Source organism: Ranitomeya variabilis, chromosome 8, assembly GCF_051348905.1.
Source record: "Ranitomeya variabilis isolate aRanVar5 chromosome 8, aRanVar5.hap1, whole genome shotgun sequence".
Lineage (NCBI taxonomy): Eukaryota > Metazoa > Chordata > Amphibia > Anura > Dendrobatidae > Ranitomeya > Ranitomeya variabilis.
In genome coordinates, this window is record NC_135239.1 from 204,685,732 (window position 1) to 204,702,409 (window position 16,678).

The 16,678-nt window shown below is 46.9% G+C and overlaps 2 protein-coding genes and 1 long non-coding RNA gene across 11 annotated transcripts in view; 2 read left to right on the forward strand and 1 right to left on the reverse strand.

Moving 5' to 3' along the window:
* The window catches only part of LAMB2 (laminin subunit beta 2), a 73,606-nt gene extending 69,372 nt beyond the window's left edge, over window positions 1–4,234 (forward strand). For all 3 annotated transcript variants that reach the window (XM_077276411.1, XM_077276408.1, XM_077276409.1), the window contains 8 exons: window positions 85–329; window positions 486–689; window positions 1,046–1,190; window positions 1,355–1,562; window positions 2,035–2,176; window positions 2,305–2,481; window positions 3,152–3,311; window positions 3,806–4,234. In XM_077276411.1, coding sequence (XP_077132526.1) covers window positions 85–329; window positions 486–689; window positions 1,046–1,190; window positions 1,355–1,562; window positions 2,035–2,176; window positions 2,305–2,481; window positions 3,152–3,311; window positions 3,806–3,942 — 1,418 coding nt within the window. In that variant the 3' untranslated portion in view covers window positions 3,943–4,234. The remainder of the gene's footprint in view (window positions 1–84; window positions 330–485; window positions 690–1,045; window positions 1,191–1,354; window positions 1,563–2,034; window positions 2,177–2,304; window positions 2,482–3,151; window positions 3,312–3,805) is intronic.
* LOC143787560 (uncharacterized) overlaps window positions 1–8,115 on the reverse strand; it is a 131,168-nt gene extending 123,053 nt beyond the window's left edge. For all 4 annotated transcript variants that reach the window (XR_013218396.1, XR_013218398.1, XR_013218399.1 and 1 more), the window contains exon 1: window positions 7,997–8,115. This is a non-coding gene — a long non-coding RNA (uncharacterized LOC143787560). The remainder of the gene's footprint in view (window positions 1–7,996) is intronic.
* Window positions 8,116–8,228: 113 nt separating this feature from the next.
* The window catches only part of USP19 (ubiquitin specific peptidase 19), a 58,744-nt gene continuing 50,294 nt past the window's right edge, over window positions 8,229–16,678 (forward strand). Inside the window, exon 1 of one of the 4 annotated variants that reach the window (XM_077276413.1) lies at window positions 8,229–8,441. The gene's annotated coding sequence lies outside the window, so the exon portion shown is untranslated. The remainder of the gene's footprint in view (window positions 8,442–16,678) is intronic. The other 3 variants (XM_077276412.1, XM_077276415.1, XM_077276414.1) reach the window with 3 other exon arrangements.

Consider the following 16,678-nt stretch of genomic DNA (forward strand, 5'->3'; position numbering starts at 1 on the left):
TATTTTAATACTGAAATATAAAAAAAATGCACAGAAGGGGGCGACACTGAGGCTAAAACGGGGAAATATCTCCTTGTAATCCAGGGGCGTATGACAATATCCACAAGTCCTTCGCGCAGTCCAGAGGGGCCGAGCACCTCGTAAACGCCTCCGTGATAAGCGTCCACAGCCCCGTCAGCGATTCCGCCAAAACCAGGGACAAAACGGAGCAGCTCATAGCTCACAAAAGAGACGAATTCAACCGGAAGAACGCGGCCAACCGCCGGGCGCTGAACGACCTCAAGGCGAAAACCGACACCACGTTAGACCTGAAGAACATCAACGAGAAGGTACGACATCGTCATACGGGGCACACCGAGGTGATGGGGGGTCCTAAATCGGTTCCATCTCTTTTAGCCAGAAAGCGAGCTGCTGCAAAAATCTATTAAATGGAATAGGAGGAAGGGACTAAAGGGGCGATCATTATAAAAGTTTCTATTTTACAGGTTTGTGGGGCCCCTGGAGATGTCCCCTGCGAAGAGAGCCCATGTGGGGGCGCCGGCTGCCGGGATGACGAAGGTAACAGACACTGTGGCGGCCTGAGCTGTAATGGCGCGGTGGCCACTGCTGATAATGCGCTGGATCGGGCCAAGCATGCGGAGGACGAGCTGCAGAAGGCGCTGAGAGAGGTGGACGTCCTTTTCCGGAAGGTATAAACCCGCCATTATTACATATTACACCCTGCTTGGTTTTAATATTTCAATATGGACGCCCGCAAGCTTTGTCAGCGAGCATGCCCACAACTCTTAAAGGGAAAGGTGCACGCTTTTACAAAACGACGATCTCTTGATATTTACTGAAACAGACATGAGACCTTCGCTCACATCCTTTATTTGGGGGGGAGACCATGACCAATCTTTATAAGGAGGGGGGACGGGCTCAGTGGGAAAGTCTATGGGTCCGTCTCGGCTAGCGCTCGGCTGAGCTCTCCTGCTCCTTTAAGAGCAATCGGTTGGGGGAAATCAAAAGTTTTTTCACATTTTTTTTTTCTCCATTCACAATGCAGGTGGCGGAGGCTAAGGCAAATGCAGACAGAGCGAAACAGAGGGCGCAGGCAACACTGGATCGAGCCAGTGAGACCAAGGGAAGGGTAGAACAATCCAATAAAGAACTGCAGCAGCTCATCCAGCAGATCAAAGACTTCCTGAACCGTAAGCGACATTTCCTTAGAAAAGAAAGCCCCCTTTTTTAATAAAGATCATTAAGGGAAACCATCAGCATGTCTCCTTGCTGATGGTTTCCTTTTTCATGAAAAATGGAATATGGTTATTCCATTGGATATTGATTGCTGCCATGTTCTGCATTGATCGAGCAGAGGAGGGAGCAGACCCAGACAGCATAGAGAGGCTGGCGAGCCGTGTCCTGGACCTTTCCATTCCGGCGACTCCGCAACAGATCCAACGCCTCGCGGAGGAAATCAAAGACAGAGTGAGCGCCCTTTCCAACGTAGACGCCATTCTGGATCACACGGCGTCCGACGTCCGCAGAGCCGAACAGTTGCTGAATGAGGCCAAGAAAGCAAAGTATGATGATTCTTGGTTTCTGGTCGATCTTTTTTGTTATGGAGACAGAACATATTGTCAAATATGATAGGAACCTAATTTGGTGCCATTTCTGAACTACATCCATCAATCACAGCATTTACATGCAGCTGCCACCAGAGGGAGCTCACAAAGCAGATCCTGTACAGCTCTACCTCCGTGTAGCTCCCTCTAGTGGTGGTCGCAGGCCGCTCCAAATCTGATGAATTTTTAAAGGGGGTGTCCAACTTTAAAAAACTTCATCACCTGTGGGTCTGTTATAAAAACAGCTTCATATACTTGTATAGATCAGCACATCGATCATTTAAGCAATTGGTGGGGGAGCTCAACACCCGGACCCTTGACCTATCACATTTTATCTTGGATTGTAAAGCTCTTCGTGGAAAGTATAACTTTGGTGGAATTTCCCTTTAAACCTAGAACCTCGTCTTCTTCATGTTCATTTTTTCTAAAGGAACCGCGCGGAGAATGTGAAGAATGCGGCGGAGTCAGTGAAAAAAGCGTTAGAAGATGCCAAGAGGGCACAGAACGCCGCAGAAGGCGCCATCCAAAGTGCCAACAGCGACTTATTAGACACAGAGACGAAGCTGACTGCGGTAAGACAATGAACGGTATCCAGGCTCAGTGCAGACCTATGCGTCTCCATGGTTACAGACTACAAAAGAGCCTCTTGTAGTCTGATCCCACTGCCGCCGGTGATCTTTTTCCATCTTCTGTCGTCCAGATCCAGTCTGAAACATCTAACGCCGAGAGTCGCCTCAATGACGCCATGGATCGAGTTGGTCACCTGGATAAGCAAATCGATGCTCTCAAAGTGAAGCGAGCCGGGAACAGCCTGGCGGCGACGCGGGCGGAGGAATCAGCCGGTGCCGCCCTGGACAAAGCCAACGATGCAAAGAAGGTAGGTTCCAATAGTGGGGTGCACATCAATCACAAGATGGGGGTCCGCTGGTCCGCTTCCTGAAAAATAGATCCAAAAGGAACATGCGGTGTCCTCACATATCTGTGGCTCTCTCCATTCGTTTCTATGGCAGACAAAGCCATTTATGCGGATGTGGATCCAGGGTGGATGGGGGTCGGTAGATCCCCACTTTGGAATTTGGTGCAAGTCCAATATACATTTTTTGCCAAATTCTGTAGGCGTCATATATCTACCCCCTTAAATAGGTCAAATTTTCTAGTGCTCAAGAGCATCTAAAGTCTACAATTTTATGTGTGCAGTTCCTATGCAGCCCTATGTGTCTCCATGGTAACAGACTACAAACAAACCCTGTGTAGTCTGATCCTGCCCTGTCCCTTTCTTACTCTCTTTGTAATCTACAGACAGTGGGAACCAATGAGAGTGATGCCTGACTGCAGTATCAGACTACGCAGGGTTTGTTTGTAGTCTGTAACCATGGAGACACAATACACCTGCATAGGAGCTGCGGACACTAAACAAAAAAAAAAAATAGTAAAATTATTTGCTTTAAAAATTAAAAAAAAATAAATAAATTGGACCAATTTAACGTGGTTGTAAAAGTCTACATACCCTTTTACAAGTGAATATATTTATATATATCTCCTCTCAGGTGCTGGACGGACAGCTGGAAGATCGGTATAAAACCGTACAGAATTTTGTAGAGCACAAAGCGAAAAACATAAAAGACGCAAAGAATAAAGCGGATCGGCTGCGAGACGAAGCAAAGCAGCTGCTGGAAAACGCGCAGGATAAGCTGAAAAGGCTTCAAGGTAAAATCTTACAGCATGGAGCTGAAAATGCCGGACTATTGGAAATTCCAAACTACCAGATTTATTTTTATATAATCCCAACTTACCTAAAATGAAAAAATGAAGCAACTTTGCAACACATCGTGATTAAAAATGTGCTACCGTTTTGTGCCTACAGCTCCTATGCAGACCTATGAGTCTCCATGGTAACAGACAACAAACAAACGCTGTGTAGTCTGATCCTGCCATCACAAAGTCAAGGAGAAATGGAGATTGGTCAGAAGTAGAGGAGTTGCTATGACTACACAGGGATTACTGGTTGTCTGTTACCACGGAGACACATAGCTCTGCGTAGGAGCTGCAGAAACAAAACGGTAGGACAGTTTTAATGAAGACCATTTACAAAGTTGCTCTATTTTCCGTTTTATATCGATGGACAGAGTTTATTACACAGAATGATGTGATTTCAGTAAGGAAAACGTGAAATTCACTAACGTCGCTGTCACCCGTTACAGAATTAGAGGTGTCGTATGAGAAGAATGAGGTTATCCTCCAAGAAAAAGCCAAGCAGCTGGACGGCCTGGAAGACAAGATGAAGAGCATCCTGGAGGCCATCAACCACCAGATCCAGATATACAACACGTGTCAATAAAGAAAATCACACGGCAAGGACCAAGCGCCAGGAACCAGCTCCCCTACACAAAGTCTGATTATTTAAAGGGGTGTTATACAAAAAAAAGGATGCACTCGATTTAAAGGGGTTAGAAAAACATACTAGCTTTCTTTCAATAAACAGCGCCACTCTTGCCCGCAGGTTGCATCTGGCATTGCTATTTAGTCCCATCAACTTTTATGGAAGCAAGCTGCAATACCAGACACAACCTGTAGACCGGGGTGGAGCCGTTTTCTAGAAGATCGCAGCCATGTACTTGGCGTGAGGAAAAGGTGCAGTTTAATATCCCTTTAAATCCTCATTCGGCGTGCTGCCCGGAAATGTCACAGGTTTCACACTTCGTAACACAAGACGCTTTTTGAGGTTCAGCTCCTCGTGGTCAACTCGTAATAAAACTGACCGGAGTGTCCCCATCATATATAAACCGCATTAAGTGTTTTATATTTAAAGGGACTGTCGGGGGGGGGGGGGGGGGGGTGATAGACGTGATGTCATCGCTGTACGAACAGTGGGGACCACCGCCTCTCAGAATTGATTAATCAGGCCCTATGTCCCCTTACATTGTGACTGAGAACAACCAACACCTTTGTTTGTTGCCTGTTACCATGAAGACGCATTGGTCTGCATAGGAGCTGTGGACACAATATACGACATGTTTATCGACGAACTGTTGAAAAGTTGCTTCATTTCTTTTTTTATTCTAGTGTCCCAGTGCATCCAGAAACGTGGCTGGAAATGCACAAATGGCCTTTAAAGGGCACCTTCTGTGACCCCCTGCAGCAGTTCTCGGTACTGCAGATCCTATTGAAGTGAATGTGATCTGAGCTGCAGTACCGAGAGCGGCCACTAAACCATGTATGGAGCTGTGCTGTTACGTTCTGTTCACTCCTGGTTGTCATGGAGCTGGATATAGGGGTGCTGAGTGTCGGCCCCCCACCAATCTGATACCGATGACCTATCCTGAGGACAGTCCATCGATATGTCAGCCATGGACAGCCCCTTTAAATCTTCCTTGTACAGTGGTGCCCTTGTCTTTTACTGTGCAGAGGAACTGCAGCGTGTCTCCATTCAAGTGCATGGATGCTACCGCGGGGTCAGCGCTGAGGATGCCGAATACCCCGACTTCAGCTGCTCGATGCCATGTTAAGAGTTAATCCTACTCTTGCTGATGGGTCTGACGGCTGCTTATCTCCCCAAATATCAATGTGCAACCGACAACTAAGTCCACCTCTACACCCCGGACTGGGGGGTATTTAGGAATTCTGCACACAGGGGAACAAAATACGAGTGGGCCCCCAAACCTGGGCAGACGACGTCACCGAATATCTAGCACTGTTCAATCACCAGGCTGGATATCACCGTCATACAGTGACAGATTCCAGCTCCGCAGACCGTATACGTTTTCAAGTGACGTATTTTCACTTTTTCCGTCAGGCCCAGACCGCCACGACGACTTCTACCAGCCACGAATCGTCCGCAGAGTTTGCAACACAATTCACTTCTCACATTTCCGGCAACTACGACCTTTTCCCAACCTGCACAATCTCCCTGTACGGCTGACACCCCCAATTCTGTGTCTATTGCTGCTCCCGCTGCGTAGCACCCCAAATACTGAACTTTAGAAATAATGGCGTTATTGTAATGTGCCTCCTAAAACGTAATAACGCCCCACGTGTGCCTCTTCAAGGCTACAATTGTCTGAGTGCCCCCTTATAAACTGAGAGTGCCCCCCTATCAAGCAATATGTCACAACTGCCTCCTAAAAAGCAACAACGCCCCATGTGCGCCCCTTAATTAATGCCCCGAGTGCCCCATTAATAATACTCACTGAGTGCTCCTTAATAATTAATAATGCCCCCCGAGTGCTCCTTAATTAATAATGCCCCCTGAGTGCTGCTTCATAATTATTAATGCCTCCCGACTGCTCCTTAATAATTAATAATGCCCCGACTGCTCCTTAATAATTAATGCCCCCTGACTGCTCCTTAATAATTAATAATACCCCCTGACTGCTCCTCAATAATTAATAATGCCCCGACTGCTCCTTAATAATTAATAATGCCCCCTGACTGCTCCTTAATAATTAATAATACCCCCTGACTGCTCCTTAATAATTAATAATGCCCCGACTGCTCCTTAATAATTAATAATGCCCCCTGACTGCTCCTTAATAATTAATAATGCCCCGACTGCTCCTTAATAATTAATAATGCCCCGACTGCTCCTTAATAATTAATAATGCCCCCTGACTGCTCCTTAATAATTAATAATTCCCCCGACTGCTCCTTAATAATTAATAATGCCCCCTGACTGCTCCTTAATAATTAATAATGCCCCCTGACTGCTCCTTAATAACGCCCCGAGTGTTCCTTCATAATTATTAATGCCCCCTGACTGCTCCTTAATAATTAATAATGCCCCGACTGCTCCTTAATAATAATGCCCCCTGACTGCTCCTTAATAATTAATAATGCCCCGACTGCTCCTTAATAATTAATAATGCCCCCTGAATGCTCCTTAATAATTAATAATGCCCCGACTGCTCCTTAATAATTAATAATGCCCCCTGACTGCTCCTTAATAATTAATAATGCCCCCCGACTGCTCCTTAATAATTAATAATGCCCCCTGACTGCTCCTTAGTAATTAATAATGCCCCCTGACTGCTCCTTAATAACGCCCCGAGTGTTCCTTCATAATTATTAATGCCCCCTGACTGCTCCTTAATAATTAATAATGCCCCCCGACTGCTCCTTAATAATAATGCCCCCTGACTGCTCCTTAATAATTAATAATGCCCCCTGACTGCTCCTTAATAATTAATAATGCCCCCCGACTGCTCCTTAATAATGCCCCCTGACTGCTCCTTAATAACGCCCCCTGAGTGTTCCTTCATAATTATTAATGCCCCCTGACTGCTCCTTAATAATTAATCATGCCCCCTGAGTGCTCCTTAATAATTAATAACGCCCCGAGTGCCCCCCGTAGTTACATTACTGCCAAGGACCCATGACTAAATGAATAATAACAGAAGTACAAAGTGAGCCCACCTTCCCACACAACGACCACCCCTCTGACAACAGTTCCCTGGTCTCTCGATGGTCTCGGTTTGCCCAGTGATGAAGTATCGCATCCTCACATGACCGCTGCAGTCAATCACAAGCTGCAGCGATCACAGATCACCACTGGGGAGAACGGTAGCAGGGCCTGGGGAGAACGGTAGCAGGGCCTGGGGAGGCCTCGGCACGGGACCAGCGGGGACTGATGGATCGGCTGATGGTCGCACCCTACATTATCAGGGTTTGGAATCTGCGTGACTTCCGTGCGCCCTCGGCCTTATGGCGTCTCTATGACAGTCTGATAATCCGGAACGTTTCACAGTCCGGCACCTATCGGGGGTAGAAGAAAGCAAATCTAATAAAGATTACAAAGTTCTAAATATTCAGTACATGGGACCCCCGGGCCAGGACCACAGAGCCGGGGGACCACCCTGGGGTTTGGGATATCTGCGACCCTGCACATATGGGGGAGTCCGGTCACAGCAGCTTAACCCCTTAGATGCTGCGGTTAATCATTTAAGAGGCTGAAAATGGGGGTAGGTGACCCTGCTGGCATCCGCTGCCTCCCCCACAGGGGGACGACGGTGCGGTCATGGCAGCCGGGGCGTCTCCTGGGGGCCCCTGTGGCTGCCATCTTTGTACACCCGTCGCCCGGCTTCACAGAAGAGTCATTTTACAACATGTTGTGATATTACAGGAAATCACCGGTTCTAGGAGGGAATTAGTGAGCGCGGCCCCTGGGGCTCCGCATGCACCTGTATACACCGGGGGCCCGGCCTGTAGGGGCCAGTACGGCAGATTATCACCTGGTCGGTGCCTGTCGTCCTCAGATAACGGTCCAACCCCTCCAGCCAAACTCAGAGGTGACCGCCTGAGGTCCAGTTGCTGACTTTGGCTACTATGATAATAAACCCTCAGGTGAAGGTTTTCAGTGTCTGAAATGAAAGAGAAAAAAAAAGTTCCCATTCACTTACAGCAAGCAGAGATCCTGACACAGGGGACGGGACTACATGAATCTGGAGAAGCCCTTGAAGGAAAGCTCCGCCCTCCTCTACAGCCCAGAAGGACTCAGTCATGTGATCACAGTCAGGGGTGACGTCACCAACCCTCCTGGTCACATGACTTCTCCCTGACGTCTCCGCTCCACCCCCTTTCTCTGTGGCCGCGTCACATGACCTCAGGAGAGCCCCGGTCACGTGGGAGGATTGTGCTCGGCTTCAGGAAGTGCAGGCGGCGGGGGCTGCGGATGGTTGTCAGGCTCCGGAGGGGGCGCTGCGCGGCGACGAGAGGCCGGGACACGGTCTATGGTGCCACAGCGAGCCGCCCAGGGGCAACGGCGGCGGCGACCCAGCGCGTCACCGGGAGAGGCCTCCTGCGGCCTTACCGCCTCCCAGCTGCGGGGACTGGAGGAGGCTGAGGGTGAGTCAGCGCCGGGGGTGGACGGGACCGCGGGCAAATCCGGGAGAGGAGGCGACTGCGGGGGAGAGTGACAGTCTGCAGTGTGTGTGTATATATATATATATATATATATATATATATATATATATATATAGTGTGTGATTGTAAATGTATTGTGTGCAGCGCCGCTCCGGTCTGTGCCCCGGGTATACAGCGGCGTCTGTTACATAAGGAACCGGAGATCAGAAATAACCACATCCTAATCTGGAGCAGGGGGCTGAGAGTATTCATCTACTGATATGTGTATACCCCAGAGCTGCACTCACTGTGTACATACATTACTGATCCTGAGTTACATCCTGTATTATACTCCAGAGCTGCACTCACTATTCTGCTGGTGCAGTCACTGTGTACATACATTACATTACTGATCCTGAGTTACATCCTGTATTATACCCCAGAGCTGCACTCACTATTCTGCTGGTGCAGTCACTGTGTACATACATTACATTACTGATCCTGAGTTACATCCTGGATTATACCCCAGAGCTGCACTCACTATTCTGCTGGTGCAGTCACTGTGTACATACATTACATTACTGATCCGGAGTTACATCCTGTATTATACCCCAGAGCTGCACTCACTATTCTGCTGGTGCAGTGACTGTGTACATACATTACATTACTGATCCTGAGTTACCTCCTGTATTATACTCCAGAGCTGCACTCACTATTCTGCTGGTGCAGTCACTGTGTGCATACATTACATTACTGATCCTGAGTTACATCCAGTATTATACTCCAGAGCTGCACTCACTATTCTGCTGGTGCAGTCACTGTGTACATACATTACATTACTGATCCTCAGTTACATCCTGTATTATACTCCCGAGCTGCACTCACTGTTCTGCTGGTGCAGTCACTGTGTACATACATTACATTACTGATCCTGAGTTACATCCTGTATTATACCCCAGAGCTGCACTCACTATTCTGCTGGTGCAGTCACTGTGTACATACATTACTGATCCTGAGTTACATCCTGTATTATACCCCAGAGCTGCACTCACTATTCTGCTGGTGCAGTCACTGTGTACATACATTACATTACTGATCCTGAGTTACATCCTGTATTATACCCCAGAGCTGCACTCACTATTCTGCTGGTGCAGTCACTGTGTACATACATTACATTACTGATCCTGAGTTACATCCTGTATTATACTCCCGAGCTGCACTCACTGTTCTGCTGGTGCAGTCACTGTGTACATACATTACATTACTGATCCTGAGTTACATCCTGTATTATACCCCAGAGCTGCACTCACTATTCTGCTGGTGCAGTCACTGTGTACATACATTACATTACTGATCCTGAGTTACATCCTGTATTATACCCCAGAGCTGCACTCACTATTCTGCTGGTGCAGTCACTGTGTACATATATTACATTACTGATCCTGAGTTACATCCTGTATTATACCCCAGAGCTGCACTCACTATTCTGCTGGTGCAGTCACTGTGTACATACATTACATTACTGATCCTGAGTTACATCCTGTATTATACCCCAGAGCTGCACTCACTATTCTGCTGGTGCAGTCACTGTGTACATACATTACTGATCCTGAGTTACATCCTGTATTATACCCCAGAGCTGCACTCACTATTCTGCTGGTGCAGTCACTGTGTACATACATTACATTACTGATCCTGAGTTACATCCTGTATTATACTCCAGAGCTGCACTCACTATTCTGCTTGTGCAGTCACTGTGTACATACATTACATTACTAATCCTGAGTTACATCCTGTATTATACCCCAGAGCTGCACTCACTATTCTGCTGGTGCAGTCACTGTGTACATACATTACATTACTGATCCTGAGTTACATCCTGTATTATACTCCAGAGCTGCACTCACTATTCTGCTGGTGCAGTCACTGTGTGCATACATTACATTACTGATCCTGAGTTACATCCAGTATTATACTCCAGAGCTGCACTCACTATTCTGCTGGTGCAGTCACTGTGTACATACATTACATTACTGATCCTCAGTTACATCCTGTATTATACTCCCGAGCTGCACTCACTGTTCTGCTGGTGCAGTCACTGTGTACATACATTACATTACTGATCCTGAGTTACATCCTGTATTATACCCCAGAGCTGCACTCACTATTCTGCTGGTGCAGTCACTGTGTACATACATTACTGATCCTGAGTTACATCCTGTATTATACCCCAGAGCTGCACTCACTATTCTGCTGGTGCAGTCACTGTGTACATACATTACATTACTGATCCTGAGTTACATCCTGTATTATACCCCAGAGCTGCACTCACTATTCTGCTGGTGCAGTCACTGTGTACATACATTACATTACTGATCCTGAGTTACATCCTGTATTATACTCCCGAGCTGCACTCACTATTCTGCTTGTGCAGTCACTGTGTACATACATTACATTACTAATCCCGAGTTACATCCTGTATTATACCCCAGAGCTGCACTCACTATTCTGCTGGTGCAGTCACTGTGTACATACATTACATTACTGATCCTGAGTTACATCCTGTATTATACTCCAGAGCTGCACTCACTATTCTCTTGGTGCAGTCACTGTGTACATACATTACATTACTGATCCTGAGTTACATCCTGCATTATACTCCAGAGCTGCACTCACTATTCTGCTGGCCTTACTCCAGATGTTTCTGTGGTTAGGATGGTTGTAGAGTAACCGCTCAGTTGAACCCCTGTAATGGAAGACATGGGGGGGGGGGGGGGGGTTTCTGATATCAGATTGATGGTGTAAATGACGCTTGCAGATTAAGTGCCAGTTATATGCAGGGATTTTTGAAAATTGCAAATTTCAACTTCAAATGCAGCTCTGGAGTATAATTTAATCTATTGTTAGTAAGTATTGGACACTCCCATTATAATTGCTGCTTCTTATTGTTATAGACTCGTTCAGTTCTATATTTAGTGCGTTTCTGGCTCGGAGCCGACTTCTAGATGTTTCCAGTGATGATTGCGGCCAAAGTATGTGATCACCCAAACCAGCAAGTGTAAACAGTGTTACATAATCCTGCACATAAGCCAGCGCCGGTTTAGTAAAAGCCTCAATAAAATGTTTTTTTTTTATTTTTTATTAGCAAATCTATTTACAGGTTTGTTAAAGGATTGTTCACACTCAGGGGCAAATATTCTGTCACCCACGGGGACATTTACAGATGTAGATTGCAGCAAATCGTACAGAATTGTCTGAGTATTTAATGCAACAATAAAAAACAAACAACAACAAAGTGCTGGTTTCAGTGCTCCGTCCTGTGGTCCTTGGCTCTCTGCTCAGTGGAGGAGATTATACCATTTTTTTTTCTTTGTGTTTTGCTTTTTTTTAGTTTCAATGAATTTTATTTTCATAAACGAAGTAAATTTACAACAACCTCCCCACAGGGAAGTGTATTATACTCACTTTACATAGAATATACGTATATAAACATAACTTCACAAACACAGTCACGACAAGACGTAGACGAAGGATCAAATACGTAGGGGGAAATAGGGTAACAGAAGAGATGTTATACCATTCCTGACATTGGCATGCGACAAAATCGCACGACGAGGCGAAGGGTTTTCTTTTCTTTTTTTTTTTTAGTAGTTAGTTTCCCCATCCTTCTTCTCCCGCCACAACAGATTGTCTCCAATCAGTGAAGGCAGTCTAGCTTCATTCTTTAAATGTTAACATCTTCATCGGGGTATCAGTTATTTGCATTCTCATATAGACAAGGTTAGAGCCTGGCTGAGGTGTAGATTAGAGTCCAGTTCCAACCATTGTTCCCAGACTAAGTAGAAAGCATTCCACATGTCGTCTCTTGTAGCTTGTATACGTTCGTATAAAAGGATTGTATTCATCTTGTCTCTAAAGGTACCTTCACACGAAACGACATTATAACGATATCGCTAGCAATCCGTGACGTTGCAGCGTCCTCGCTAGCGATATCGTTTCGTTTGACACGCAGCAGCGATCAGGATCCTGCTGTGATGTCGCTGGTCGCTGAATAAAGTCCAGAACTTTATTTGGTCGTCCGATCGCTGTGTATCGTTGTGTTTGAAAGCAAAAGCAACGATACCAGCGATATTTTACACTGGTAACCAGGGTAAACATCGGGTTACTAAGCGCAGGGCCGCGCTTAGTTACCCGATGTTTACCCTGGTTACTAGCGTAAAATGTAAAAAAAACAAACAGCACATACTCACATTGCGTCCCCTGCAGTCTGCTTCCTCCTCTGACTCAGCGCCGCAAAGTGAAAGTGAAAGCAGCACAGCGGTGACGTCACCGCTCTGCTCTCACTGTACGGCGCTCAGTCAGTCAGGAAGTGGACGCAGGGGGACGTGAATGTAAGTATGTGCTGTTTGTTTTTTTTAGATTTTACGCTGGTAACCAGGGTAAACATCGGGTTACTAAGCGCGGCCCTGCGCTTAGTTACCCGATGTTTACCCTGGTTACCAGGGGACCTCGGCATAGTTGATCGCTGGAGAGCGGTCTGTGTGACAGCTCTCCAGCGACCAAACAGCGACGCTGCAGCGATCGACATCGTTGTCGCTATCGCTGCAGCGTCGCTTCGTGTGAAGGTACCTTAAAGGCCCCGTCTCACATAGCGAGATCGCTAGCGATATCGCTGCTGAGTCACTAGTTTTGTGACGCAACAGCGACCTCCATAGCGATCTCGCTATGTGTGACACGTACCAGCGATCAGGCCCCTGCTGCGAGATCGCTGGTCGTGTCAGAATGGCCTGGACCTTTTTTTGGTCGTTGAGGCCCCGCTGACATCGCTGAATCGGTGTGTGTGACACCGATCCAGCGATGTCTTCACTGGTAACCAGGGTAAACATCGGGTTACTAAGCGCAGGGCCGCGCTTAGTAACCCGATGTTTACCCTGGTTACCAGCGTAAATGTACAAAAAAACAAACAATACATACTCGCCTTCTGATGTCCGTCAGGTCCCTTGCCGTCTGCTTCCTGCTCTCACTGACTCCCGGCCGTACAGTGAGAAGTGAGAGCACAGCAGTGACGTCACCGCTGTGATCTGCTCTCACTGTACGGCCGGATCTCAGTCAGAGCAGGAAGCAGACGGCAAGGGACCTGGACACCGAAAGGCGAGTATGTAGTGTTTGTTTTTTTTGGTAACCAGGGTAAACATCGGGTTACTAAGCGCGGCCCTGCGCTTAGTAACCCGATGTTTACCCTGGTTACCCGGGTGCTGCAGGGGGACTTCGGCATCGTTGAAGACAGTTTCAACGATGCCGAAGTCGTTCCCCTGATCGTTGGTCGCTGGGGAGAGCGGTCTGTGTGACAGCTCCCCAGCGACCACACAGCGACTTACCAACGATCACGGCCAGGTCATATCGCTGGTCGTGATCGTTGGTAAATCGCTTAGTGAGACGGGGCCTTTACTAACGACATAGAGAGTGAAGGCGATTTCCGGTTGGCAGCTATGTGTAGTTTAGCGGCCATGCAAAGTTGTCCCACCAATTTATGGAATTTGTTAGAGAAGCCTGGGTATTTAGCCCCCTTTAGGAAGACGGCTGGCTCAAGTTGTATTGCTTTACCATACATTCGTTCTATTGTAAATTTGACCTTTTGCCATAGGGCTGAGACGTCTGGGCACTCCCACCAAATGTGCTTCATGTCTCCTATAAGACCACAACCTCTAAAGCATTTATCTGGTATGTTTGGATATATGGCGTGAAGTCTGCTCGGTACTTGGTATGTTCGATGGAGAACTTTGAGGGACGTTTCCACCAGGGAAGTCTGGCAGCTACCTCTAGAAAGTGTATTGCAACTTTGTCTCCATTTCTCTAAAGTCATGTCAATACCCAGATCCTCTTCCCACTGTTTGTGTTTTGCTTTTTTTAATTTAATTTTCCAATATTTTTTTTCCCAGCAGTTGCAGATTTTGTCTCTGATTTGTGTCATAATCTGCAACAAATGCATTTTTTTTTTTTTGCACTAGACTTTCCCTTTAAATTCATCACTGAGAATCTGCAGCAAACCTGCAGCATAAATGCGTTGTGTGAACTCCCCCTTAGGGCAGAGCTGCTCTGCAATATTCGACTACCGTAAAACACCTGTCAAATGTTATGCCACTTTTTTAACCATTTGCATGACATCGTGTGCTTAGACTTAGACTATGATGACTTTTTATTTATTTTTTTGCTTTGATCTTTGGGGGTCCTACTCCTGACACCATCCCCTCCCTCCACCAAGCTTTTTTTTTCAGCTCCTAACCATCCTCCCCGTTGACTGCATTTTGAACAAGTTGAGTCCTAAACATATTTCTAAAAATATTCCGGTGCTTCTTTACTTTTGCCTTTTCTATTGGTAACTCTGATAGACTTTTTCTCTCTGAATTCCATCCTGAGCCACCTGTTTCATGACAAGGTGGTGCAAGAGAAGAAGCAGGTGGAGGAGGAAGGGTTACTGGCTGACAACCACCATGAATAGATCAGTGGTTGTCACTGTAACCTTGCACCGTGCGGCATGTGCATTGTGTCCTCACTCTGCAGCCGCAGCTCATCGCACCGCGCGGCTCTTGCATTCTGCTGCCCTCCCATTATTCGGCTGTAATTGAATTCCCTTTCAGCGCACAGAGAGCAGCCGCCGCTCCTTCTTATTCCTCAGCACAGATGGTGCCCGGTAATCCTTCAGCCCACATCTACGCCTCTCGCGATTAGAGGCCAAATTAATACCAGTGGCTCCATGCTCCCGTCACGGTTACGTCTTCACTATAGGCAATGTTTATCCCAAATCTTAAGGTGCAGGATTTCCTGAATAGATGATCCAGGGGCTAAGTACTTCCTTCCACCTGCACCTCGCACCTGGGCAGGCAAAACATCACAGTGGTCCGACTTGTCAGAAGAGGAGCTGTGGGTCCTAGCAGGCAGGAGGAGGTGCACAGAGCTCTGGTCCTGCATCCGTGGACGTCTTATGTGGCCTCTGCACCAGGATCATGCACATCTCTTTGCAATATGCCGCATCTTGTAAGTGTTTTCAGGGCAATCCCAGCCCCTGCACGTTTTTCGGATCTCCGCTGCAAACCCTGTCCTGCGCTGTGATCCTTCTCTTGATTGACACTTCCATCTTGCAGTAATGTCACCAACTTCTGCGCTAAAAACGTATGCATTGCCGGTCCAGTGCATGAGCCGTACACGCCATCCTGTGGACGGCAGGTAGAGTACTACACATGCGCCAACTCCAGAAGCATACATAAGATTTCAGCTCAGAAGGCCATAACGCAGCAGTAGGGTGGTGCCATCAAGCTCCTCACAGACTTGCTTTCATGGGTTATTCACAACAGGATAGGTGATACTTTTCTGTTTGTTGTTTCTCAGACCCCCAATCACGTGCTGATCTGGCCTTCAGGGCTCTTAAATTTGACTGGGGGCCACGCAGCCGCTCCATTTTTATGGGACTGCTGGAAAAAGCAGAGTAATGTAGTCAGTGTCCATAGAGAATGGATGGGGCTCAGCCACCGCTCTATTTTGGTGGATCATTTCAGACCCACTTATCAGTGGCGGTGCCTTTTCGATCTGAAAAAAAACCTTGAGAAAATGACAACTGCAATAATGACTCCAAACGGCCAATTATTGAGCATTGTGGTGCAAAAGGAGGGTAAATCCTGGAAATAACCCTTAAAGGAAGGATCCCCGTTAGACCACGAGGCCCAGTATTTGTCTATTTACAGTACAGACCAAAAGTTTGGACACACCTTCTCATTTAAAGATTTTTCTGTATTTTCATGACTATGAAAATTGTACATTCACACTGAAGGCATCAAAACTATGAATTAACACATGTGGAATTATATACTTAACAAAAAAGTGTGAAACAACTGAAAATGTCTTATATTCCAGGTTCTTAAAAGTAGCCACCTTTTGCTTTGATGACTGCTTTGCACACTCTTGGCATTCTCTTGATGAGCTTCAAGATGTAGTCACCGGGAATGGTCTTCCAACAATCTTGAATGAGTTCCCAGAGATGCTTAGCACTTGTTGGCCCTTTTGCCTTCACTCTGCGGTCCAGCTCTCCCCAAACCATCTCGATTGGGTTCAGGTCTGGTGACTGTGGAGGCCAGGTCATCTGGCGTAGCACCCATCACTCTCCTTCTTGGTCAAATAGCCCTTACACAGCCTGGAGGTGTGTTTGGGGTCATTGTCCTGTTTCAAAGTAAATGATGGTCCAACTA